We start from the raw sequence: 25,313 nt of genomic DNA on the forward strand, positions 1-25,313 counted from the left end.
GTGCCTATAATTCTGATCTCTCTTGTCTCCTTTCCTGTTAAAACTCTCGGCTTTGAGGAGAGTGACGTGATTATTCTTGTATGTCAGGATGGAACTGAGTTTTGTGAAACCTGATGCTGTGCAATTTTTGGTGATGCCCTTTTAAGAAATGAGATGACAAAATTACTAATATAAAATTTGTGATTAAAATGAATATTGATTTAGCATGAGAAAAGAAATCACAGAAAGTTACTAGAGATTTGAAGATTCAAGTCTTTCCCATGTGATGCCTCTTTTGGCAATTTCCCACACATACGTACATACAAATGCTTCCTGTTTCTAACATAGCTTTTCCTTTCCCCCTGAACACTGCAAATCCTGGCACTCACAGCAACCCATCTAAGGTGAGGGTCTCTAGACTGTAGGTTTCATTAATGTTAGGGACAGAATTGTATCACTCAAAGTTCATATTTGAAGTCTCAACTCCTAATAGTCAGAGTATAATTGATTTTGGAGTTAAGGTCTTTAAAGAGGTGAGTGGGGGCCGGGTGCGGTGGCTCATGCCTGTAATCCCAACACTTTGGGAGGCCGAGGCGAGTGGATCACGAGGTCAAGAGATCAAGACCATTCTGGTCAACATGGTGAAACCTCGTCTCTACTAAAAAAAAAAAAAAAAAAAAATAGCTGAGCATGGTGGCACGTGCCTGTAGTCCCAGCTACTCAGGAGGCTGAGGCAGGAGAATTGCCTGAACCCAGGAGGCAGAGGCTGCAGTGAGCCGAGATCGCACCATTGCACTTCAGCCTGGGTAACAAGAGTGAAACTCTGTATCAAAAAAAAAAAAAGAGGTGAGTGGGTTAGAATGATGCTGTTAGGGTAGGATCCTGATCCAGTATGGTTGGTCTCAGAAGGAGAGGAAGAGACACCAACGGTGCACAAAGGGTTGGCCCTCTGAGGGGAAAGGAGAGAAGGTGGTCATTGGCAAGCAAAGGAGAGAGACCTCAGAGGAATCCAACTTTGCTGGCACCTTGATCTTAGACTTCTAGCTTCCAGGACTATGAGGAAATAAATTTCAGTTATTTGAGTCACCCAGCGTGTGGGCATTTTATTACGGCAGCCCAAGCAAACTAATTCAGTGACCCTGTTGATGAATCTTCCTTTGCTTAAGGACTTTATTCTTTCATGCCTTGTTCCCTTGTCTCAAGTCATTCCCCTCTTCTCTGTTCATATCCGTCCCAACTCAAGACTTTTCTTCAAGTCTTCCTAATGGAGAGACCTCTCAATCTTTGAACACATCGACACCTATTGACTGTCATTCATTTGGCAAGCAAATGGGAATTTCCTTCCCACAGCTGTTATGTTATTATCCTATTGTGTTACTTTGGACTTTTCAAAAGATCTTATCTTTTCTTCCTCACCAGGTTAGTCTTTTGAAGACTATCAGGGACAACATCTTATTTTCAAATGTCAGAAAAAAAATTGAGTGATGTTTTTTGAGTTAGGGGAGAAGAGACCTATTTAGGGCTATGGATGATAAGACCAAAAAAGTATTAAAAATGTTATTTCTAAAGTAGTAGGAATTACTAGGAATCCACCACACCTCTAATAGTTTAGTGCCATATCTGTACTAAGCAGGTATAAAGAGCATAACAATTACGGCTGAAATCCCCTACTCCCTCCCACCATTTCCTACTAACTCTGTGGGTTAGAAGCTATCTTTATTTCTGCTATGGCAACCCAATTCTGGTTGTTGCCTTCTGTTTTTCTACTGCTTACACCAGCAACGGAAGTTCATAGGAATATCTTCCAAAAAGCTTTGGCCAGAACCAAAGGAAGTGAGTACATTCAAGGGTGAAAGGATGATTCAACCTCTTTGAGTGCTTAATTTTTGGTATCCCTTCTGAAATTGCTGAAAAGAATGCCAACAAGTTGTAATTACCATAGCTCTCCCTGGGAGGTGGAAATCTGCCAGTACTCATTGGATTTCAACCAACAATCCATTTCAAAGAAGTCACCAAAGGAAATGAGCACCTATTTTGGTAATTTTTAGGGATTATCTGATGCCCCTAAAGAACCCACATGCAGGCTTGATAGAGTTTCACAAAACTATGTTTCTTTGTCAGCATTTTAAATTCAGGCTTAAATGTGCACTAAAAATCATATAGTAATTTATCAGAGAGTCGTTGATAGAGAGTGGCTAGGACTTGGTCTCAGAATAAAAGAAACTTCTCAGTTCACCAAAACTTGCATTTGCTACCCACAGAGAAATGAACACTTAATCTCCTAGGAAGAAAACATACCTGTGTTCAAAATATTTATCAAATGCCATATTTTTCCAGGTCCTCAAGTGGGGGCATTCATCACCATCCTCAGGAAACTGAGAGGACTGCTTTTGCAATCAGAACAGCTTCCACGGCCCTTATGCCAATAGCTATGCCGAGCGATTCAACATCAGCCTCGGAAACTTCCTTGGGAGCTGAGTGGGCAGCTATGAATCATCCCTTGCCCTTTACACATATTGTTACTGATCTCCTTGGACTGTTATATGAAAATAACAGCTTGCATTTTTGTAAAGAATGCTTTTCCTGATGGCATCAGGCAGTCCTGGAGTGAAAGGAGGCCCTGGTGAGCTGTGTATCCGAGAATTGGATATGCTCCAAAAATGTTTGCAAATGCTGTTTGGAGGCTGAGTCAACACACCTGATTTGGAAGGCAGCCATGGGCAGAGGCCAGCAGTATTGGCAAAAGCACAAGGACTCCATTCTGGGGATTAAAAAAAAACAAAAAAAAAAAAACCAAAAAACAAAAAAAAAAAAAAAAAAAAAAAAAAACAAAAAAAAACCCAGAACTAATTTTTAACCTTTTCATGGTAAATGTGAAGAAACACTGTGGGCCCCAAACGTTCCATTTTGTTATGGATAAGAAAGCAGGCAGGGCATAGAGGCTCATACCTATAATCCCAGCACTTTGGGAGGCTGAGGTGGGAGGATTTCTTGACCTCAGAAGTTTGAGACCAGCTTGGGCAAAATAGATCCAATCCCTATAAAAAATAGGAAAATTAGCTGGGTATGGTGGTGTGTGCCTGTGTTAGTAGCTACTTGAAGACCTGAAGTGGGAGGATGGATTGAGCCCAGGAGTTTGAGGTTACAGTGAACTATGATTGTGCCACTACACTCCAATGTGGGTGACAGGGCAAGACTCTGTCTCAAAAACAGCAAAAGAAAGTAAGCCTAGGAAAACCAAACTCTCCTTTAAAAAAATGCTTCCAATACACTGAGAAAAATACTGAGCATGGTTTTTCCCTTTGATATGGCTATTTCACATTTATTTGGCTCAAACCGATGCTATATAATATTCCATTACATGGGAAAGAATAACTAGAATCTCAAAGCATTTGGGTTCTCATCCCAAATTTATCATCAATTTGCCTGGTAGCTTCAGAGTTGCATAGATACCTTGGGATAGCTGTTGAACCTGACAAATGTATTTTGTCAGCCATTAGAGATGGCAATCATTCTGTTGCAAGATCAAAAGCAGATGAGCTGTTTCAATCAATTACGTTCTTACAGGTAGCAACAGCCGCAACAACATTATAGAGCCTTCCTATATAAATACATAGCTCCTGACAAGGGTACAAGATCAAGTGGAAGCAAGTGTGAATATAGCTCTTTGCTACTTAGGTCCATATGATATGAAGTATAGTTAATGGAAATGAGGATCATTAATTTCTAGGAAAGGAGATTCAGAGAAAATTTTAGTTTCTTTGTGTGATTGAAGTACTTCTGTGAAGAAGGAGAACAAAATTTGTTTTGGTTTGTGTAACCTCAAAGTATAAAATATTACCAATAGGTAGAAGCCATACAAAAACAGATTTCAGATTAACTCAGGAGATTATTTTCTAACGTAGTTCCTTAGAGACGGTGCCACCTTACCAAGTAACATGCCCATCCCTGGAGGTGTTCAAAAAGAGGGTTGATGACCATGTGGCAGGAACATTGTGGTTGACCTATAGCAGTATTATCCTTCTCTTGGATTTTAGGAATCATGAACGAAGCATGAGCAAGGGGTCATTATAGAAATAGAGACTGTCACTTTTAATTTTGTCAGTTTATGATATTTTAATTGCCATTTATAATTATGACGATTTAACAAAATAAAGGATAAGTCAAGCAAAAGAGAAAAATAATGTAAGGATGATCATTCTAGAAGAGTAAGTAAATCCAGCTTTATAAAATATATGCCATTTATATAAATTAAAATACAACCAATGCTATGCATTCTGAATTGATAGACACACAAATGTGAACTGGAAGAAGAAATACTGGCATATACGAGGGGTTATCTCTAATTAGGGAAGGAGAATAGGATTCGAGAGCTGTTTAAAAGGGACTTCAACTTTATCCACAATAATTTATTTCTTTATGTAAAAAATAACACAAACATGATAAAACTTTCACATTTGTTAATTCTGGATGCAGGAAGAAAAAATATTTTATTTTTGTGCATTTTTCTCTATTCAAAGGGATTGCCCATTCCTCTCAAACAAAACAAGAAGGCTCTTAGCTCTGCTACATTGCCTTTATTTTTCTCATTTCAACATATGCCCATTATTGCACACAGGCCATTATTTGGGAGACAGGAGACTATTCATCTATCAACTGTCTCTCACAGGCCTACTATGAATCATGAATTGTGTTTATGCTTCCTCCAATTCTGTGGTTCTGCGATTCTATGGTTCTACAATTAACTTTTCACAGATACTCCTTTTACAATTTCTTTCAGATCTTTCATTTCTTCTGAAACTGGAAAAAAGTTTTCCAGGGAAACTCTGATCATCTGTGATCATTGTGCTTATTATCTTTTAGGGCTAAGAGAACATTTAAGTCTCATTTAAGTCATGAGAGTCATGACATACAAATATTGCACACCTAATAACCAAATATCTTTAAATACTTCTGTGAAGTCAGTTATAATCATGGCTTGCAATGAGATGAAGGCCGGGCATGGTGGCTCAAGCCTGTAATCCCAGCACTTTGGGAGGCCGAGGCGGGTGGATCACGAGGTCAAGAGATCGAGACCATCCTGGTCAACATGGTGAAACCCCATCTCTACTAAAAATACTAAAAATTAGCTGGGCATGGTGGCGTGTGCCTGTAATCCCAGCTACTCAGGAGGCTGAGGTAGGAGAATTGCCTGAACCCAGGAGGCGGAGGTTGTGGTGAGCCGAGATCACACCATTGCACTCCAGCCTGGGTAACAAGAGCGAAACTCCGTCTCAAAAAAAAAAAAAAAAAAAAAAAAAAGATGAAAATATTTCTAGTGGTAGGGGTGTTTGAAATGGAGATACAGTGAGGCTTGAATTTGATTCTACTACTTCAGAGGAATTAAAATCTATCCTAGAACTTTCTACAGTTTATGTTTCTTGACTTGGGTCTTTCTTGATGTCTTTTTGAAAGTATGTTTATGCAAGGCAAAGTACTTGGTCAGTGATACATAGGCAGTAGTTGTTTTTCTGATGAATGAATGCATGAGAACCTATATTGTTCCTGTTTTTGACTATTACATACATTTTCTTTAATCCTGCAAATAATTTCCTACCTGGGAGTCTGAGGATGTCTAGTGGAGTAAAGATAGTATTAATAACATGTCATTGATTTTGAAAATTTCAGAAAGCTTCAAGAAATCTAACCTAAAATCTTCAACTTGTTTGCTCCTGGCTAGAATGATGTCAACATAGTTTGTTAAGAGCAGCTTTCCTATGCTGATCAGATTCTCTAGGTAGTAGCTATTTTGTCCCTTGATTTATTATTTTAAGTAGAGTGAAAATTAATTGCTTACTAAATACATTTTTGTGGCTAAAATTTTCAGAATATAGGCTCTATGGGCTTTATGGGGGTAAATAACAAAAGGAGGATTTGGCATAAAAAATGTGTTGGGACCTATAAAAATCTGAATATGATAAGTGCTAAAATTAATATGATGAGACTTCAGGAACAGCCAAAATATACCTTACTGGAGAGGTAATGACAAGGTTTTTTTTTTTTTGTTTTTTTTGTTTGTTTGTTTGGACATAATTAGTTTAAACTTCTTTTTTGCCTGATCTTGGCTTTAGACTGATGATGCATTCTTCTAAGAACAAAGTATTTCATTTAAAGGGAAGAGATTGGCCAGTGCAATGGCTCATGCCTGTGATTGTAGCACTTTGCAGGGTCCTAACCGGCAGATAGGTTGAGCCTAGGAGTTCAAAGTTGCTCAGCCTGGGCAGCAGAATGAAACCATGTCTCAAAAACGAATAAAAGTAAAAAGATTAAGTGAATTTTAGATTGAAGAAATCTCTTGGAAGCTAAGTTCAGTTTTAGAAGAAAGTGACAATCACAAGTGTGATCTGGGCTAATAATTAAATTTTAAAATATGTGATAGGACAAACTATGTGTTGATAAGAGGATAAAGCAAAGTCATTTCCCAATATGAATAATTATCAGTTTCATAGTTATTCCATTTGTTTTGAACTAATATAAGTAATTATCAATTTCATAGTTATTCCATTTGTTTTGAACTGGTACCATTCACAAAGGCAAAGGAGAGATGCGGAGACAGTTCCAGACATTACCCCTCCCAATTGATTGAAAGCTCTTGACCTTCCCTTTTTGTATGGTAGAGTCATTTTAGCACCGTATTCCCAAGTGAAAGAAAGTTCATGTCTTTTCTTCCTGTCTGTTAAGTATGCTTTTCTATACAAGTAAAACAAATAAAAAAAATTTAAATAGTTATTCCTATATGAAGATTTTAGGTTGGCTTTGAGATTTCTAGGTTTATCATTCTTTAAAATGGAAAATACAGCTATTTCTTTCCATCTCATAAAGTATTCTTTATGTAAACAATATAAATAACTTCTAGTTGACCCTCAACCTTCATATAAGGTCACACCTCCTTGGCATGGCTTTTGTTTTTGTTTTTGTTTTTGTTTTTGTTTTGAAACAGAGTCTCACTCTGTCGCTGGGCTGGAGTTCAGTGGTACTATCTTAAGCTCACTGCAACCTCCACCTCCCAGGTTCAAGTTATTTTCCTCCCTCAGCCTCCTGAGTGTCTGGGATTACAGGCATGCACCACCACACCCAGCTTATTTTTGTATTTTTAGTAAAGATGGGGTTTCACCATGTTGGCTAGGCTGGTCCCAAACTTCTGACCCCAGATGATCTGCCTGCCTGGGCCTCCCAAAGTGCTGGGATTACAGGCATGAACCATGGCGCCCAGCCTGGCATGACATTTTGCTCACTGAGTTCGACAAACATTTTCATCTAATATCAACTTAACAGCTTAAAATGGACTTTGCATATAACCTCATCTCAATTCATTGGTCTCGAAGCTTGCTTTTAAAAATACCTCTGAATAATACTAACTAGTAAACTTCTCCTTTTCCATTTTTTTTTTTTTTAAGAGACAGAGTCTTACTCTGTTGTCCAAGGTGGAAGAATGCAGTAGTGTAATCACAGCTCACTGTAACCTCTCCAATAGCTGGGAATACAGGCATGCACCACCACACCTGGCTAATTTTTAATTTTTTTTTTTTTTTTTTGTAGATAGAGATCTTGCCATGTTTCCCAGACTGGTCTAGAACTCCAGTCCTCAAGCAATCCTCCTACCTCCTTCCAAGGTGATGAGATTACAGGCTTGAGCCACTGGGATCTGCCTTCCCCTTGTTCTTTTGAAGCCTACTGCAATATCATGTCCCCTGGGAAGCTTTCCTGCTTGCTCTGCTGTCCTGCGTTTAGTGTTCCCTTCTCTGTATTCTATTGTGTGTTTAATATACATCTACTAAATAGTTCTTATTGTATGTTACAAATTCTTATTTTATACAAAATAGTTCTTATATTAAAATATTTTTATATATGGCTTCTGCATAAGATGGTGAGAGGAGGGATGATAACACAGAGGTGAGGAAAATAGGCAAAACCAGAGAGTAGCTGGGCACAGTAGCTCACACCTGTAATCCTAGCACTTTGGGAGGCTGAGGTGGGCAGATCACAAGGTCAGGGGTTCAAGACCAGCCTGGCCAACATGGTGCAACCTTGCCTTTACTAAAAATACAAAAATTAGCTGGGCATGGTGGCACGTGCCTGTAATCCCAGCTACTCAGGAGGCTGAGGCAGGAGAATTTCTTGAACCAGGACCCAGGAGGTGGAAGTTGCAGTGAGCCAATATGGTGCCACTGCACTCCAGCCTGGGCCACAGAGTGAGACTCCATCTCAAAACAAAACCAAACCAACCAACCAACCAACCAAACAAACAAACAAAAACAGAGTGTTAATAAATTTTAGAGTCTGAGTTTGAAACTAGATCTTCCATCTCCAAGTCAGGCTCTTTCTACTCCACAGCATGGCTTTTCATAACATGCTATGATGCTCGGTTTCATGAAATATTACAAGTATCACTATTGTTTTGGCTTGTTAAAACAATGATAATTAGTTTCTTTTCTTCTTCTTTTTTTTTTTTTTTTTTTTTTTTTTTGAGATGGAGTTTCATTCTGTTGCCTTGGCTGGAGTGCAGTGACATGATCTTGGCTCACTGCAACCTCCACCTCCCAGATTCAAGTGATTCTTCTGCCTCAGTCCCACCTGCTACCATGCCTGGCTAATTTTTTGTATTTTTAGTAGAGACAGGGTTTCACCATATTGGCCAGGCTGGTCTCAAACTCCTAACCTTGTGTTCCACCTACCTTGGCCTCCTCAAGAGCTGAGACTATAGGCATGAGCCACTGTGCCTGGCTCTGAAATTTCTGACGGCCTGCATGTATTATTTATAGTATGTTAGGCAATGTTCTAAATGAGTTAAGGCAATGTTCTAAAAGAGTTAGATGTATTAATTCCCTTAATCCTCATAACAACCCTAGAAGATAAGTACAATTATTATTATTTTGAAATGGAGTCTTGCACTGTCACCTGGGCTGGAGTGCAATGGTGCAAACTCCGCTAACTGCAACTTCTGCCTCCCGGGTTCAAGCGATTCTCCTGCCTCAGCCTCCCGAGTAGCTGTGATTACAGGTACCCACCACCACAGCCAGCTTTTTGTACCTTTTTTTTTTTTTTTTTTTTAAAGTAGAGACTGGGTTTTACTATGTTGGCCAGGGTGGTCTCGAACTCCTGACCTCATGATCCACCTGCCTTGGCCTCCCAAAGTGCTGGAATATAGGAGTGAGCCACCGGGGATGCCCAGCTGCTAGGTACTACTATTCTTATTTTACAGGTATGGAAATTGAGATGTTGAATGATTAAATAACCTGCTTGCCACTCAGATAAAAGTGGTAGAGCTGATTTCTAACCAGATTAATTGTTTTTTTAATCCACATTCTTATAAAATAGACTTAAATACTGATGTTTTCTCTCCTAAATGGAACTTTGTACATAATCACTATCTACACAATTGGTTTCCATTTTCCTTGTTGTTGTTTTTTGCTTTTGTTGGAGATAGAGTTTCACTCTGTTGCCCTGGCTGGCATACAGTGGTACAGTCACAACTCACTGCAGCCTTAAACTCCAGGACTCAAGGAATCCTCCTACCTCAGCCTGCTGAGTAGGTGGGACTACAGGTCCATGCCCAGCTAAGTTTCAAATTGTTATTTTTGGAGATGGGGTCTCACTATACTGCCCAGACTAGTCTGGAACTCCTGGCCTCAAGTGATCCTTCAGACTTGGCCTTCCAAACTACTGGGGTTACAAATGTGACCCACTGCACCCAGCTCTTCAGTTTTGATTCAATCCATATTATAGAAGCTAGGTTTGGCTCTGAATCTCCATTTATAGCCTCAACTATAATTACAGAGCACACACAAAAAATGGAGTTGATACAGATTACCGAATACATTGCGTTTCATGTAGATAGTTATTATAAAACAAGCAGGGTTTTTAATTTTGGACTTTTTTCTCCTCCTACCCTTCAGATAATAAAACAAACTAGCAATTGAGGGGGAAAAAAACCAACAACCTGTTTCTGATTTGTTTGGGACTGCATCCAAGGTTTTTGGAATTCTTCGGAGTTGTATTTTCAGAGTGCTCAAAGCAGGAATTCACTTTTGAAATAACTTTGAGGTGAAAAAATGAAATTGTCACATATATTGTGTCAAACTGCAATTTTAATGATTTTTTTGCATGTAATAAAAATAAAAATATTACAGTTCACATTATAAAGATCACTTTGGGTGTAAAATCTAAATAAAACAGCATGAATAAGAACAAATACAAATATTTTATACCTTTTGATCATACATTATTGTAAGAATTTAGATTATTTAGAAAATTAAGAAGGCAGTGTTTAACAGCTACAAGAACCATAAAATATAGCTGAGAATATGTCAGAGAAGAAAAGCTCCTAATTTCTAATATAGTAGAATAAAAGCCGTAGTCACCATTCAAGTTATTTAAATACTATTGTAGTTTAATGCTAAAGAAGAAAGAGCAATTTGTGCCACTGAGATTTTTGGAGTCTCCAAAATCTCCAAATGGACATCCTGGATTCTGGACATCCTTATCTATGCTCTTATAATACTGAACTCCATCTTTGATTGTTTCTCTAAAATGCATCATGAATGTGTATAAAATGTATTTTTAAATTTTTATTTTTTCAAACCTTTATTTTATGTTCAGGGGTACATGTGCAGTTTTGTTATATAGGTAACTCATGTTGTGGAGTTTGTCATACAGATTATTTTTTCCACCAGGTACTAAGTCTAGTATCCAATAGGATGTTTCTTTTTGTTTTTTGTTTGTTTGTTTGTTTGTTGTTTTTTGTTTTTTTTTGAGACTGAGTCTTGCTCTGTTACTAGGCTAGAGTGAAGTGGTGCCATCTTGGCTGACTGCAACCTTCACCTCCCAGCTTCAAGTGATTCTCTTGCCTCAGCCTCTTGAGTAGCTGAGACTACAGGCATACGCCACCACGTCCAGCTAATTTTTATATTTTTAGTAGAGATAGGGTTTCACCATGTTGGCCAGGATGGTCTTGATCTCTTGACCTCATGTTTCACCCACCTCGGCCTCCTAAAGTGCTGGGATTACAGGCAGGAGCCATCGTGCCCGGTCCCAATAGGGTATTTTAAAATTAAAAACGTTTTAGTAAGTTTTGTTTTTAATGGACAAAATAATTGTACATTTACGGGGTACAGTGTGATGTTTTGATACATATATACATTGTATGATGATTAGATCAGATAATTGACATATTCATCACCTCAAACACCTGTCATTTCTTTGTAGTGAGAATGTTATATCAAGTTTTTATTCCTGGATATTTAGACCAGTAAGGGGGGTCTTTATTCTCCAGAGTTAGTAAAATTGCCTTCTTTCTACCATCTCTGTAGAATTTCTTAGTCTGCCTATCTCCTTGCCTTCACTGTGTTTTATCTTTTCCCTCCTATTTACTCATTCATTTGATTTCTAGTTCAGTTCCCACACTGTGACTTGACTTTTTTCAAAACTGAAGTTTTCCCAACCCTTTTACAATTCTTTTACAATTTTTTTTTTTTTTTTTTTTTTTTTTTTTTGAGATGGAGTTTCGCTTTTGTTACCCAGGCTGGAGTGCAATGGCGCGATCTCGGCTCAGCACAACCTCTGCCTCCTGGGTTCAAGCAATTCTCCTGCCTCAGCCTCCCGAGTAGCTGGGACTACAGGCGTGCGCCACCACACCCAGCTAATTTTTTGTATTTTTCGTAGAGATGGGGTTTCACCATGTTGACCAGGATGGTCTCAATCTCTTGACCTCGTGATCCACCCGCCTCGGCCTCCCAAAGTGCTGAGATTACAGGCGTGAGCCAACGCGCCCGGCCTACAATTTTTATAATTTATTTATTTTTGAGACGAGCTGTCACTCTGTTGCCCAGGCTGTTGCAGTGGTGCGATTACAGCTCACAGCAAACTTGACTTCCCAGGCTCAGGTGATCCTCCCACCTCTGCCTCCTGAGTAGCTGGGACTACAGGCATTCACCTCCATGCCTGGCTAATTGTTGTATTTCTTGTAGAGACAGGGTCTCACTGTGTTGCCAAGGCTGGTCTTGAACTCCTGGGCTCAAGTGATCACCCACCTCAGCTTCCCAATGTGCTGGGATTACAGGTATAAGTCACAATGCCTGGCTAGCTTCCCCCATCCAACATGTCTTATTTCCTTTCTTTATGAAAGAGAACTTGAGATTTCAGTTTTAGTCAATCTGTCATGAAAAGCAAATAGTAGGAAAGTGGGATCCTATGCCTCTTCTTCTGAACGCTTGCCTTGCACACTTTACCTTTGTCTTTTCTTAAACTTAAGATAGTGTTCACGTACACGCTATTTAATCAGTCACTAGTTTCTACATTTTCCATTTTAGGTTGGAAGATGTTGGAGAAAACTCAGCATTAAGTGTCAATAATCACAGTGATTTTTTCAAAATGCTTATTTGGCTGATTTCTTTTTTCAAACAACACCTAGGCTACTCAGCCAAAATAATGAATCGGGAATTTCAGTGGGAAAGTAGTAACAGGGAAGGGAAATAAGATGTAACAAGAATTCTAAAATCCATAGAATCCAATCTTCTGCAGATTTTAGAATTCTGTTGGGGTTGAGTATTTCTAACCCTAGAAAGTCACCAAAAATCAAATGAAGATGGAATTTCCTATGAATAGGAAGAAGTTGAAGCAAATCTGGAGATTGTGCACAATCCTCTTCTGGTGACACATTTGGACAGAAGTGTTTTGATAGATTAGACTAGTTTCTCATCCTTTCTTCTTGCCAGTTTTATTCTAAGAAAGCTTACCCCTCCCTCTGTAGTGTACTTGGTTGTAAACAGAGGCTCTTACTTTTTAAGGCAAATATTCCTCAGGATTATGGACAGAAGAGGAAATCCTCTTTTAAATAGTTTTGTGATATGACTCCTGTCTTTTACTTTAAATAAACCTTTTGGGAAACAGAACAAAATGCATGGAAAATACCATGACAGGGAAAGAGCTCTGTAGTTTCACCTTAATTTTAGATCAATTCTCTTAATTGGAAGTGTCATTAATGGTTTTTGTTGACTCATTTCCCTGCCATTGCTATTACCCTGGAGGAAGACACCATGACAAGCCATGCGCAGACTTCGCAGCATTAGTAACTTCTTGAGTTTTTGCTGTGTTTTGTGTCAACAGAATCGTTGTAGTACTCCTGGTGTGTGTTTGGGGTGGGGGTGACTTTGAAGAAAGTCTTGAAGTTTGGAGGGACAAAAATGCTCAGGGAGAAAAAAGACTTCTGTTAAGGAAAATATTGCTGTCAAGCCAGAAATATTCTCAAAGTCTTCATTAGGTCTAGTATTCTCCAAGGATTAGGATGACAGGACCCATGGTTGGATGAGCTCTGTTGGATGTGCTAATACATAGAGGCTGAGCAGCTGGATAGGTGGAAAAAAGAAAGGCTGAGTGCAGCACCAAGCTCTGAAAAGAGGAGCTGTCTTTGCAATGCTCATTCATGTTCAGTTATTTGCTGGTCAGCGTAACGAGAACCCCTATCATAGGTGAAGGTTAAGTACACTATTTCCCTTAGACTTCAAAGTCAGCTTTAGTATTTTGCTGATAAGTATTGATGAATAAGGCTTAAATTCCAGATTTTGAAAACCTTTTTATCTAAAAATAAATTAATAATTACGGATGTAGACAGTTTCAGGGTAATTTCAACTCTTATTACAGGCACACACACGCGTGCACGTGCACGCACGCACACACACACACACACACACACACACGGTTTTAGAAGCAGTAAAATATTTTATTGACCTAAAGTTATGGCTATTTCATTTCATTATGAGTAGGATACTTTACAAATAAAATAAATCATTGGCAAATAAAATGCTGTACTTTAATGATCTGAAAACATGACATCTTTTTAAACAGGCACTAGGTATTTTGCAGATTTCACCAATTACTTGTCACACTATGGCTGGAAATTCTGACCATTCCATTCATTTATTAACTCAGCCAGAAAACTGTTTTTAAATATTTATGGGAATGCTTGTGGTCAAATTCCTTCATTACCTTTTACATATAACTAAGTGGAGAGAATGCTTTTCAATCAGTTTCTGGTACAAGCACCTGCCTTGCATTTTGCACCATAATTGTAACTATGACACTAATTGCCTTGCTTCTTTAACACCTCCTTGATCATACTACCTGAATGTGGCCAGTCTTGCAATGGGCCATTTTGTGACTCCATGTTAAAATGAGGTGGTTATAGACCAGATGGCATTATTGGGTGGTCACACTTGGAAAAAAAATGCCAAAAACTACATTGCAAATTTTGATTTTAGACAGGAAAATACAGTTCATTTCAGTCTGCAGCACAGACTAATAAATATCATTTGCACCTCTAAGAATAGCTGGTACTCTAATTTCAGTCAGAAACCCCGCTCTAAGGCAGGGTTTCTGAAAATGGAGTCTCGTACCCCAGGAAGTGTGCAACATGATCTATCTGTTGGAGAAAATATGACTAACTTTTATTTATATCTTTTTTTTAATTGAAGACTGAAATTAAGCTTTGCAAATATTTAACTTAAGTGGATTAATGCTAATTCTTACTTCATTGTACATGGCATGTATCACTTAAAATACTCAAAATCTGTTAAGGGGAAATTGTTGAGTCCATGGTATAAATGGATTGGCCAAGTCTCTCTCAATCATTCTTTTGCTTTTGTCAATCTTTTGGTTTCTCTGGGCCACACTGGAAGAAGAAGAATTGTCTTGGGCCACATATAAAATAGACTAACACTAATGATAGCTGATGAACTAAAAAAAAAGTAGCAAAAAATTCTCCTAATATTTTAAGAAAGTTTAAGGAATTTACGCTGGGCTGCATTCAAAGCTGTCTTGGGCTGTGTGCAATCTACAGGCTGTGGGTTGGACAAGCTTAATTTAAATGTTTCAAGTCACTTACGGATGATCATAAGTAAACATGAGAGAGTTTAAAGATAGATGTGTAAAAAATTTGACTAAAATAATGCTAATAAGTCAGAACAAAGTGAAGAACAAGAGAACATTGATATTTCTATTAGTCCTATTAGGAATTATTGATATGTTGACAAGCTAATCAGATTTGACAAAATTTCTGCCTCTACCTTCTCCCCCATGGAAGGATCAAGAAGACTACTAAAAAATATATATCCACTTACTCTTTTTCAAAGTGAACCTTGATCTAGAGGAAACTTGTGCCTTGAGATGTTAGCTAATGATAGAGCAAAGTCATCACTATTAGCAAGACATTTTGAATGTATCCTATGATTTCTCCTGTGATATTTAGTTATGTAATACCCAGTTAATGTTTAATGAAAAACTTGACTGAATAGCCAATGACCTAAAGACATTGAGGAAACATATTCTTCATCTTGCTTTAGAGAAAATGGCTAAAAGAATCCTTGAAAAACAATGTGGTTGTCAGGCTAAAATACTTTGAATGTATTTCCTAGTAAAAATTCAGTCAACATTGCAAAAGAGCTGAATAAACCAGTTTTATAACAAATTATGTGTTCTTAAATGTTTGGAATATATAGTAAATGTAAGCACAGGTGTTTCTAATAGGTCTCGGCTTATACTATTTGCTAAATTTTGTTTCAGTGATGGAATATGAATGATTACCTACCCCCTTTCATTATGAGCCACTAAAGGAAAGAAAAACCAATGAGGTGATAGTCTCAACAGTAAATGGCTCTTTTAATAAATATAATATTTCATCTAAAAACTATAAATTTAACCACAGAAAGAATTCTAGGCTAAGTTTATGGAGATAGCATTGCAAAATTAACAGGTGAGCTATTTTAGCAAAAAGTTAAAGCTAAAGTGCACAAAATGCTACACACTGACGTTGATATTCTAATATTTTAATTTAACCCAAATTAGTAAAAAAAACCCAGTGAATTCTTTACAATAGTGGAAATGTGGTAGGGAGTGACCACAAGCAGCATTTGTTACCAGATGGATGTTTGCTTTGCTGTTATCTCATAGCAAGGAACTGGAACTTGAGATGACTTACTCATTTTTATTTTACAAAAAGCAATAACTCAAATTTACTGATATTTCAGTGACGATAAGCAGCTGTCACTATTATGCTATGGAGAATACATTTTTTAAAAGACTATATAATTTGTTTCTCCAAGATAAAGGTGGCACTTACACAATGAGTGAGCAAGTAACTGCTGTATAAAAGAACACGTTGAGTTATGTATAAATCATTCTAAAAATATTTTAGAAATGTGTATATTGTTACATGAATTTATTACTAAGAATGATATGTTTACTGCCTATTAAAACACTCATACACAAATTTTAAAAATCTGAACAGTTTTCCAGTCTATGAATTTTTTTTTTTTTTTTTTTTTTTTTTAACATAGAAATCCCACTTTATTGTGATGGAGTTTAAGGACATACAATAATCACAGTAATAATGAGAGTCTACATTAATCATCATATTTAACTTCATAATAAACTTACTTTATAAAATAGGCACTACTGTGCTTATTTAACAGATAGTGAAATTGAAACTCAAGATTGTTATACTTGCAGTAATTTCAAACATACATGTTCAAAATATAAAAATGCAGTTTCCCATTTGTTTCAAGACACCAAAGCATATATATTTACTTGTAAAATTTAAATAAAATCATTTGGATTATTGTTAGACTGGATACAAATTTTACATCATGATTTAGTAAAAAAGTTGCCTTTTGTCCATTTGGAGTTACATGTCTTTTTCTACCTTCATGGCCTTTAAAATCAAGGATTAAAATAAACTGCAGTTTGAATCAGTGTGCCACCTTCTTTAGGCTAAGGTTGAAAAAGCAACTTCAAGCATATTCTGTAGTATATTTTATCCTAAAAGTAATTCATTGTAACACTTATAGAGAAAGCAAAAAGTTTCTTTTGGCACTATTAAAAGGTAAAATAAACTCAACATTAAAAATAGACATTTTTCATGTTTGCTATGCACTATATATTAGTACAGTATAACATGAACATTATTTAGAATAGTGGTTCTCAACTGGAGTGACTTTTTCTCCCTAGGGGATATTTAGCAGTGTCTGGAGAAGTTTTGGCTGTCACACCTGGGGGAAGTACTGCTGACATATAATTCGTAGAATGAAGGAATGCTCTTAATGTCCTTAATGTACAGTTCCCCACGACAAGGAATTATCTTGCCCAAAATGTCAATAGTGCCGGGGTAGAGAAACCACGTTTTAGTAATTACATACATACATACATATAGATATACAAATGTAATGTACATAGTGTGTACTTGACAGTATTTTACTTACGAATACCCATTTTAAAAAATTTGGAGGGCCGGTTGTACAGGCTTATGCCTGTAATCCCAGAACTTTGGGGGACCGAGGTGAGTGGATCACGAGGGCAAGAGATCGAGACCATTCTGGCCAACTCAGTGAAACCTCATCTCCACTAAAATTACAAAAAAATTAGTTGGGTGTGGTGGTATGCTCCTGTAGTCCCAGCTACTTGGGAGGCTGAGGCAGGAGAATCTCCTGAACCTGGAAGGCGGAGGTTGTAGTGAGCTGAAATCGCATCACTGCACTCCAACCTGGCGACAGAGTGAGACTCTGTCTCAAAAACAACAACAACAACAACAACAACAACAACAACAACAACAAAAAGTTTGTACACCACTGTAAGTTATGACATTTGAGTAGCTGGATTACCAGTTGAGATTCTATTTGGGTCAAAGTGTAAAATATCTGGTATTTGTTTTAATTCACCATAGTATTTTAATTTAAAATCTATCCTATGTTTACCTCTCTGAATTCTAAACCATGGGTTGGCAAGGACTTCTCAGTGAGCAACGCCACATATATTTATCTTTAAGGCTGGCTTTTGTGTTGTTGTTACTGTTTTAGGGTACTAAACTGAAGCATTAGGATTTCACGAGGTTTTTTTTATATTGGCATACAGAATTCAGGAAATTTAGTAATAAAATATGGACATGAAAATACATTTCGTGAAACTTATTCATATCTTATTACCTATCAGCTTCTAAGCAGAGAGGGACTAAATTTAGAAACACAGCTAAAGATTTTTGTTAACAGCCTCCTTGCCTCTATTTTGGCCAGTCTTCCACATAACATTATGAAGAGAAACAATTTTTATTATTTATCAGTCACTTTGTCTACTAGTAGAAACTACTAAATCTTACAAAAATGTAGCAAATTCACAACATCAGTTTTAAAGGCTGCTGTAATTAGTCTTCCTTTCTTTGGTGCAGGATTTTTTGATTAAAAGTTCTTCTTATGTAATTTTATCAAACTGCTTCCTTTCTTCAATGTCCAGCATTTCAGATCATATATGAGTTGTGACCTTGGAACAGTGACTTAAGGACTAAGTTATAAAATTAAAAACATAATAGACATTTGAATTCAGAACCAGAAACACACACACACACACACACACACACACACACACACACACACACACACACCCTCTCTCTCTCTCTCTCTCTCTGTCTCAGTAGTGTACCCTAATAAATGCTAAGAGATAAGATAGTTGTACAAGCATTCCTTAAAACTTGAAAGAGCTAATGATGTGAGAAAAATCGTAAGATGTTTCTATCAGAAGAAAAATTAATGGCCCAACATCTATTATTTGCAGCTTAAGTTATAAAAATATCATTTATAATATGTACATTAATCGTATTCTACACATGACTATTTTAGTTGAGGTTAAAGAATATGATGAATGTTAAAGAAGATGAAAATAAAATGAATGTTAAGAGTAACTTGATGACTTTGATTTTTCTAACTCAATTTCTTCTAAAGCCTGTAAATTCCAGAAAAACAACTAATTCCTTGAAAAAGAGATCTTTGGAGTGGGGGAACTGCTTGTTCACAAAGGCAGCAGGAACTGCTAATAATTCCTATAGCTATTTGATATATATTGATGTATGCATGTTCATATGTTACTATCAGCTGATGTATCCTTGTAAATCTATAGATAGGTATTTGTAAAGAGTCATCTCAAGATTTTTGAGACTCCGTTCAATCTTAATTTCCAACATTGCATATAATTTTCACTATAAAAAACTTAATTCCTTTGGAGAGTTAGTGCAAATAGAGAACAATAATCATGATGAGAAACAGACTTTGAGAAAGTGGCTAAGCTCACTCACTAGTGGATGACTTCTGCTCATCAGCCTCTCTGACAAAATTAAAGCTTACCTGAGATTATAGAATATGGTAATCCTCATAAACAGAAAAAAGCAAAACCATGCAGTATAGTTCAGACATTGTTTCTGCCCAAATCTCACGTTGAAATGTAACCTTCAATGTTGGAGGTGGGACCTGGTGGTGTTTGGGTCTTGGGGGTGGATTTCTCAAGAAGGATTTAGCACCATCCTCCTGGTACTGTCCTTGCAATAGTGAACGAGTTCCTGGTAGTTTAAAGGTGTGTGGTACTTCCCTCCTCTCTCTTGCTGCTGTTTGGACCATGTGAGATGCCTGCTCCCCTGTCACCTCCTGCCATGATTATAACCTTTCTGAGGTACTCCCAGAAGCAGATGGTGATGTTATGCTTCTTCTACAGCCTTCAGAACCAGAAGCCAATTAAACCTCTTTTCTTGCAAATACCCAGTTTCAGGTATTTCTTTATAGCAATGCAAGGACAGCCCAACATACCCTGTAAATGTTAAATATGAGAATGGCAAGTCTAGGCAATAAGCTAAAATTAGTTATGGCCTTTGAAATACGAAGATTATGGTTGCTAAATTTTGGTGTTTGGTGTTGGGCAGGGAGTAGAGAGGAAACAGTTTTTTCTTCCTCTCAAGTTTCTGTGGTTAAATACTACCAGAACAAGGATAGAAAAAAAACTGTAAACTTGTTGCCCATCTGTCATTACTGATTTCTTGTTGATTTCTTGCTTTTATTTTTTTTAATAGCTGAAAAAACACAGACTATTCCAATAGTTCTATCTTTTTCTTTTGTGCTTAGCAAATATGGGATTTCCCCACCAGTTCTGGGTATCTTTAAATACTGTTTTAGGAAGAGCAGAATATTTATTAGAGGGGGAAGATCAAACATTACAGCACTAAATGACATCAACAATGTCATTGTCAACAAAGTTTTATTGTAGGTATTGTCAGCGTCAATCTCAACAAACTTTTGTCTTCCTCTTTTTCTTTCTTTTTTTTTTTTTTTTTTTTTTTTGAGACCGAGTCTCGCTCTGTTGATAGGTGCCAGGCTGGAGTGCAGTGGCGCGATCTTGGCTCACTGCAACCTTTACCTCCCGGGTTCAAGCAATTCTCCTGCCTCAGCCTCCCGAGTAGCTGGGACCACAGGCATGCGCCACCATGCCCAGCTAATTTTTGTATTTTTTAGTAGAGACAGGGTTTCACCATGTTGGCCAGGATGGTTTCAATCTCTTGACCTCGTGATCCACCCACCTCAGCCTCCCAAAGTGCTGGGATTACAGGCATGAGCCACCGCGCCCGGCCAATGGCAACAAACTTTATTGGAGACAAAAGTTTAGAAGAATAAATAAATCGAAGTATGCTAACCTGCGAATAGGTGTAAAATTGTATCATAAAGTAAGCAGAAGCAATAAGATTTGCTCTTTTACAGAGGTCCATATTTCAAAAAGCTTTTTTTATTTTTTTGAAAATTCATTTACTACATTAAATCAATTTTAGAAATACATTATCTGACTTTTGGAGAGAAGAAAATTGATATTTTGCTATAGTGAGGCTATTGATCCTCATTAGTTATTTGGTATCTGGTGGTTCAATAGAACCACTTTGGGTTTTCTATTTTCAGTGACTTGATAGTTAAATACCTATTTTAACATCTTTTGAGGAAATTATTTTATGCCTTGATTTTCTTCAGAATGAAAACCACATACAACATTTGCTGTTCTTGCTGCCTTTAAGTCTCTTTTTCTGGTCTGAAGTTATTCTTCCTTAAATAGTCTGTGCTAAGTGATTTCATCTGTAGGAATAGAATGAAAATGTAAAATGAATAGTTTTAGTTTTCCCATTCCTCTAGACTTACAATTACTAAACAAATAAATAATGGGGGTGACGTAGGAGATTAGCAGGACCTGTTTTCAAGACCCTGGTAATCTAAACAGGATGTAGCAAAGAAACTGCCTCAAACCAGCTAGGACTAGGAATTATAATGTATTTGCTTAAGACATGCCTGCCAGTGCCATGACAGTTTATAAATGCCGTGTCAATGACTTGGAAGTTACCTTATGTGGTTCTGAGAGCTCCTTGCCCCATTTTCCAGAAACTGTGTGAATAATACACTTTTTGCTTAGCATATAGTTAGGACTGGGCATAAATATAGCTAGCTGTCAATGCACAAGGACTGCTCTGTGCTACTCTGCCTAGGGGTAGCCATGCTCTGTCTATGGAGCACCATTTTGCTGTACACTGTTGCTCTAATAAACTTGCCTTCTTTCACTGTCAGCTCACTCTTCAATTCTTTCCTGAATAAAGTCAAGAGGGCTCTGAGGCTAAGCCCCAACTTTGGGGTTCACTTGCATCAGTAGGGTGTGGGGAAGAAAGAGAAGGAGAGCAATATTTTCTGCAGGGATCTTTAAGATAAATATTGTTGTTTTTCTAAACTCCTTGCAAGCCACTATATCAGTTATCAACAAATACTAGTCATGTTTCCTCTGTCTATTAGATATAAAACACAATAATACCTTACCAGAATTTGGGAGGGGAAAATGTCAATTTCTTTTTCCTAGTTCCTTATAATTGAAACTATTTGTTACAGCATGATCACTATAAAGTAGAAATAAAACTAGACTGGAATTGAAAAGAAAACAAAAGAAACGCCCAAATTGAGGAAGAGTAGTGGCTATTTTGGGGAACATACATGGAATTTTGGCTGGTAAAATAACCGTGTATTGTATATGTCAGAATTCTAGAATGAAATTTTTTTTTTTTTTTGAGACGAAGTTTCGCTCTTGTTACCCAGGCTGGAGTGCAATGGCGCGATCTTGGCTCACCGCAACCTCCGCCTCCTGGGTTCAGGCAATTCTCCTGCCTCAGCCCCCTGAGTAGCTGGGATTACAGGCACGCGCCACCATGCCCAGCTAATTTTTTGTATTTTTAGTAGAGACGGGGTTTCACCATGTTGACCAGGATGGTCTCGATCTCTTGACCTTGTGATCCACCCACCTCGGCCTCCCAAAGTGCTGGGATTACAGGCGTGAGCCACCGCGCCCGGCCCTAGAATGAAATTTTAATACAACTCATATGTTAAATGTTGGCAAACTAAAGCTAGTCAACAACCAGGTTAAATAAATCATAACCAGGACTTTCACACCCCATAGAAAAGGTATGCATGCAAGCAGCTGGTACTGTCCCTGAGAGACAAAAAAAAAAAAAAAAAAAAAAAAGAGCACTGACCCCAGTTTGAACAAATTATGTTATAAATATGTTAACATTCATAAAGAATTTCTGTGTTAAGAAATTTATGTTATGCTCTTAAGTTTATGTTACAAAGACTTCTGTTCCTCTTAAATAATAATATAAATGGCTTTTTTAAAAAATATCAGGATGACCAATCAGCCCTGATGCCCTTCCCAGCTTCCATGATTCCCTCCTGCCTATCTATATTCCTGATCTTTCCCTAGACTATGTTCAGGTTAGGTCCCTGTGTACACACACATTTCAATAGCACACTGGTTTTTTTGTTGTTGTTATTTGTTTTTTGGAACAATCAGGAATTGCTCTCTGCTCTGCTAAACTGCAGGTTTCATGAGGGCAGGGGTTATGTCTGCATGTATTGCTATGTCTCTAGCGCTTAGCCTAATGTTTGACATGAATGAATTCTTATTTGTTCATTTCTTAAGACCATATTTCCTGCTTATTCTGGTTTATAAGGTTTTGGTATTGCTCTGGGTACTCTTTATGCAACAGAAAATTAATTTAGAAAATGTTAACTATAATGCGATAGTTTAATGTGAGAAAATAGAGGAAAAAAATGAAGTGAGTGACAAATGATTGCCCGTTTTTAATGATGGACTGCACAGTATTATTAACAGTGCTTGTGTTTTCTCGAGTGGCTTTCTTAGAATAGTTCCAAGAACTTCAAACATGCCTTTAATCCTTGAGTTATCTCTGTGATATGTAAAGCATTTTCAATCTTACCATATAACAGCTCAGGAGGCAGACAGGTCTGAAAAGCAGAAGTCCAGAAATGTTTTCCATTTGACTAAATGTTTGTTTCCAGCTTAAGATTTTGCTCATTTTCATTTGATCTCATCCAAATTTGTTTTACTTAAGGGCACCGTTTTAATTTTTTAATTTGTATCACTTTCCATTTGCTATTATGCAGATTTTTAAATGGCTTAATTTTCTTTTGGAATCGGCACATTTCAAAAAGATGTGTAATGTAGTGTGAGTTTAAGATAGATATGAATGTACTGCTCTTCTTTTTAGTCTCGCTCAAAGAGAAAGTGAAGGACTTGATAAAAATTCTGCATGATAATGTCAACATTAAATATACACAGATAAGGAAGTTATAAGCACTGAGAAACCAGAATTTTCTTCAGACATTATTTTTGGCTGTATGTAGCTCAGGAAAGCAAAATGACTACACAGATATATACATACCCCCAGGCCCACTGTCTAGAGGTGCACAATTGTGCATTACATACATTTATGTACCCTATTCCCATCTGTAATATACTTTATATCTTTGAAATATATAGAAATAACAACAGAAGCTTCTGTGTTTCTACATACAGATTAAAGAAGAATGTCTTCTGAGTTAAGACTACAGATTTTCAGAAAATGCATAAATTACAGAATATTGAGAAGATGTTAAAAAATGATTGGTTTTAAATCCAAAGATTTACCATTTGAAAAGATATGCTATTAAAAAATACTAATAAGTTGTTTTATTTGCATGAATTAAAAAAGAAACCTGAGAAGCTTCCATTTCCAGTGAAAGAACCCGTGTAGCAGATTCTTTTTCCCTCTTTGACACCTCTTTAGTAATGCAGTCTCATCTTTTAGTTATGTTAGCCATGTCTGCAGTATAGCCCCAGCTGTACAATAAAATTTCAAACCAATGCTTAATGAAAATTTGGTGACTTAGTGCATTTCATAAGTGTTATGTTTATTTGTGTTTTTTTTTTGTTTGTTTTGTTTTTTTTTTTTTTTGTTTTTTTTTTTGTTTTTTGAGACAGGGTCTCACTCTGTTGCCCAGGTTGGAGTGCAGTGGCATGATCTCAGTTCATGCAATGGTTTAACCTGCAACCTCTGCCTCCCAGGTTAAAGCGATTCTCATCCTTCTTCCTCCTGAGTACCTGGGATTACAGGCATCCCCAACCATGCATGGCTAATGTTTGTATGTTTAGTAGACATGGGGTTTCTCCGTGTTGCCCAGGCTGCTCTGAAACTCCTGACCTCAAGGGATCTGCCCACTTCAGCCTCCCGAAGTGTTGGGATTACAAGTATGAGCCACTGTGCCTGGCTGTTTGTTTTCTTTATAAAAAGATATATTCTGAATATAATATGCTTGGGCCTCTTTTTCTCTTCTAAGTGAAGATCTCAAGTGTGGTAAAGAACAAATTGCAAGTTGATGCAGAAAGTGAGCAGACATTATGAATGGCTAGGAAATCCTCAGAATGGTTAAACAGAGTAGAAAACATGCAAAGGAGGTTTCTTCTCAACAGGCAGGGCATCCCTAAATGATCAATTTAGTGTCCTGAGGGAAGTTTCCCTTTTAGCTTTCAGGACACTTGGCAGGCTTTACAGCGGCTCTCCTGTTTGCTTTGTCTGGGAGACCTTGCAGCTTTGCACTGTGAAACATGGCCTGTGGCCTGTGTTGATTGTTGGTGCCTCAGGCTTTCTTATCATTGGTGGAACTGGCATATTGTCACATCTTACTGAAGAGCCCCACCTCCCCCCAGGCCCCCTTCTTTTTTTTGTGGCTGCCGGAGGAGACTGGAGTGCACCAGTAATGCCAGACACACACCCGCCCAGGCGATGTTCTCTGTTTCAGGAACATGAAAAAGCCTCTTTTGCGGAGAGGTGTAAGGAGACAAACCAACTGCCACTTCCGAGTTGGAAAAATTGGATCCCTTTGTGCTCTTATCTTCATCCACTTCCAACTTTACTGATTTTACTGCTGCTGGGTCCCAGGGGAGGTAAAAAGGAGAGGAGAAAATGACTGATTTGAGTGCTGGTGGCAATTAATGAGTGGTAATAGATGTGTGCCATGACAGGGCTGTAATAAGGGCCTTGGTCCATGATTGGCAGTGAGATATTATCATAGCACCACAAATGCACACAGTGCCTATTTAACCACGTAACCATCCAGGAAGAGTACGCACACAAAATA

The 25,313-nt window shown here is 37.6% G+C and overlaps 1 protein-coding gene across 7 annotated transcripts in view; it reads right to left on the reverse strand.

Moving 5' to 3' along the window:
- DLC1 (DLC1 Rho GTPase activating protein) overlaps positions 1 to 25,313 on the reverse strand; it is a 523,653-nt gene that overhangs the window by 104,809 nt on the left and 393,531 nt on the right. The window contains exon 2 of one of the 7 annotated variants that reach the window (XM_074383945.1): positions 7,529 to 25,100. The exons of the other annotated variants lie outside the window; for them this stretch is intronic. Within the exon in view, the coding sequence (XP_074240046.1) occupies positions 24,856 to 25,100 (245 nt within the window). The 3' untranslated portion in view covers positions 7,529 to 24,855. Of the gene's footprint in view, positions 1 to 7,528; positions 25,101 to 25,313 lie in introns of those variants that run through there. 7 annotated transcript variants of the gene reach the window in all.

The sequence above is a fragment of the Saimiri boliviensis genome, chromosome 13 (genome assembly GCF_048565385.1).
Source record: "Saimiri boliviensis isolate mSaiBol1 chromosome 13, mSaiBol1.pri, whole genome shotgun sequence".
Lineage (NCBI taxonomy): Eukaryota > Metazoa > Chordata > Mammalia > Primates > Cebidae > Saimiri > Saimiri boliviensis.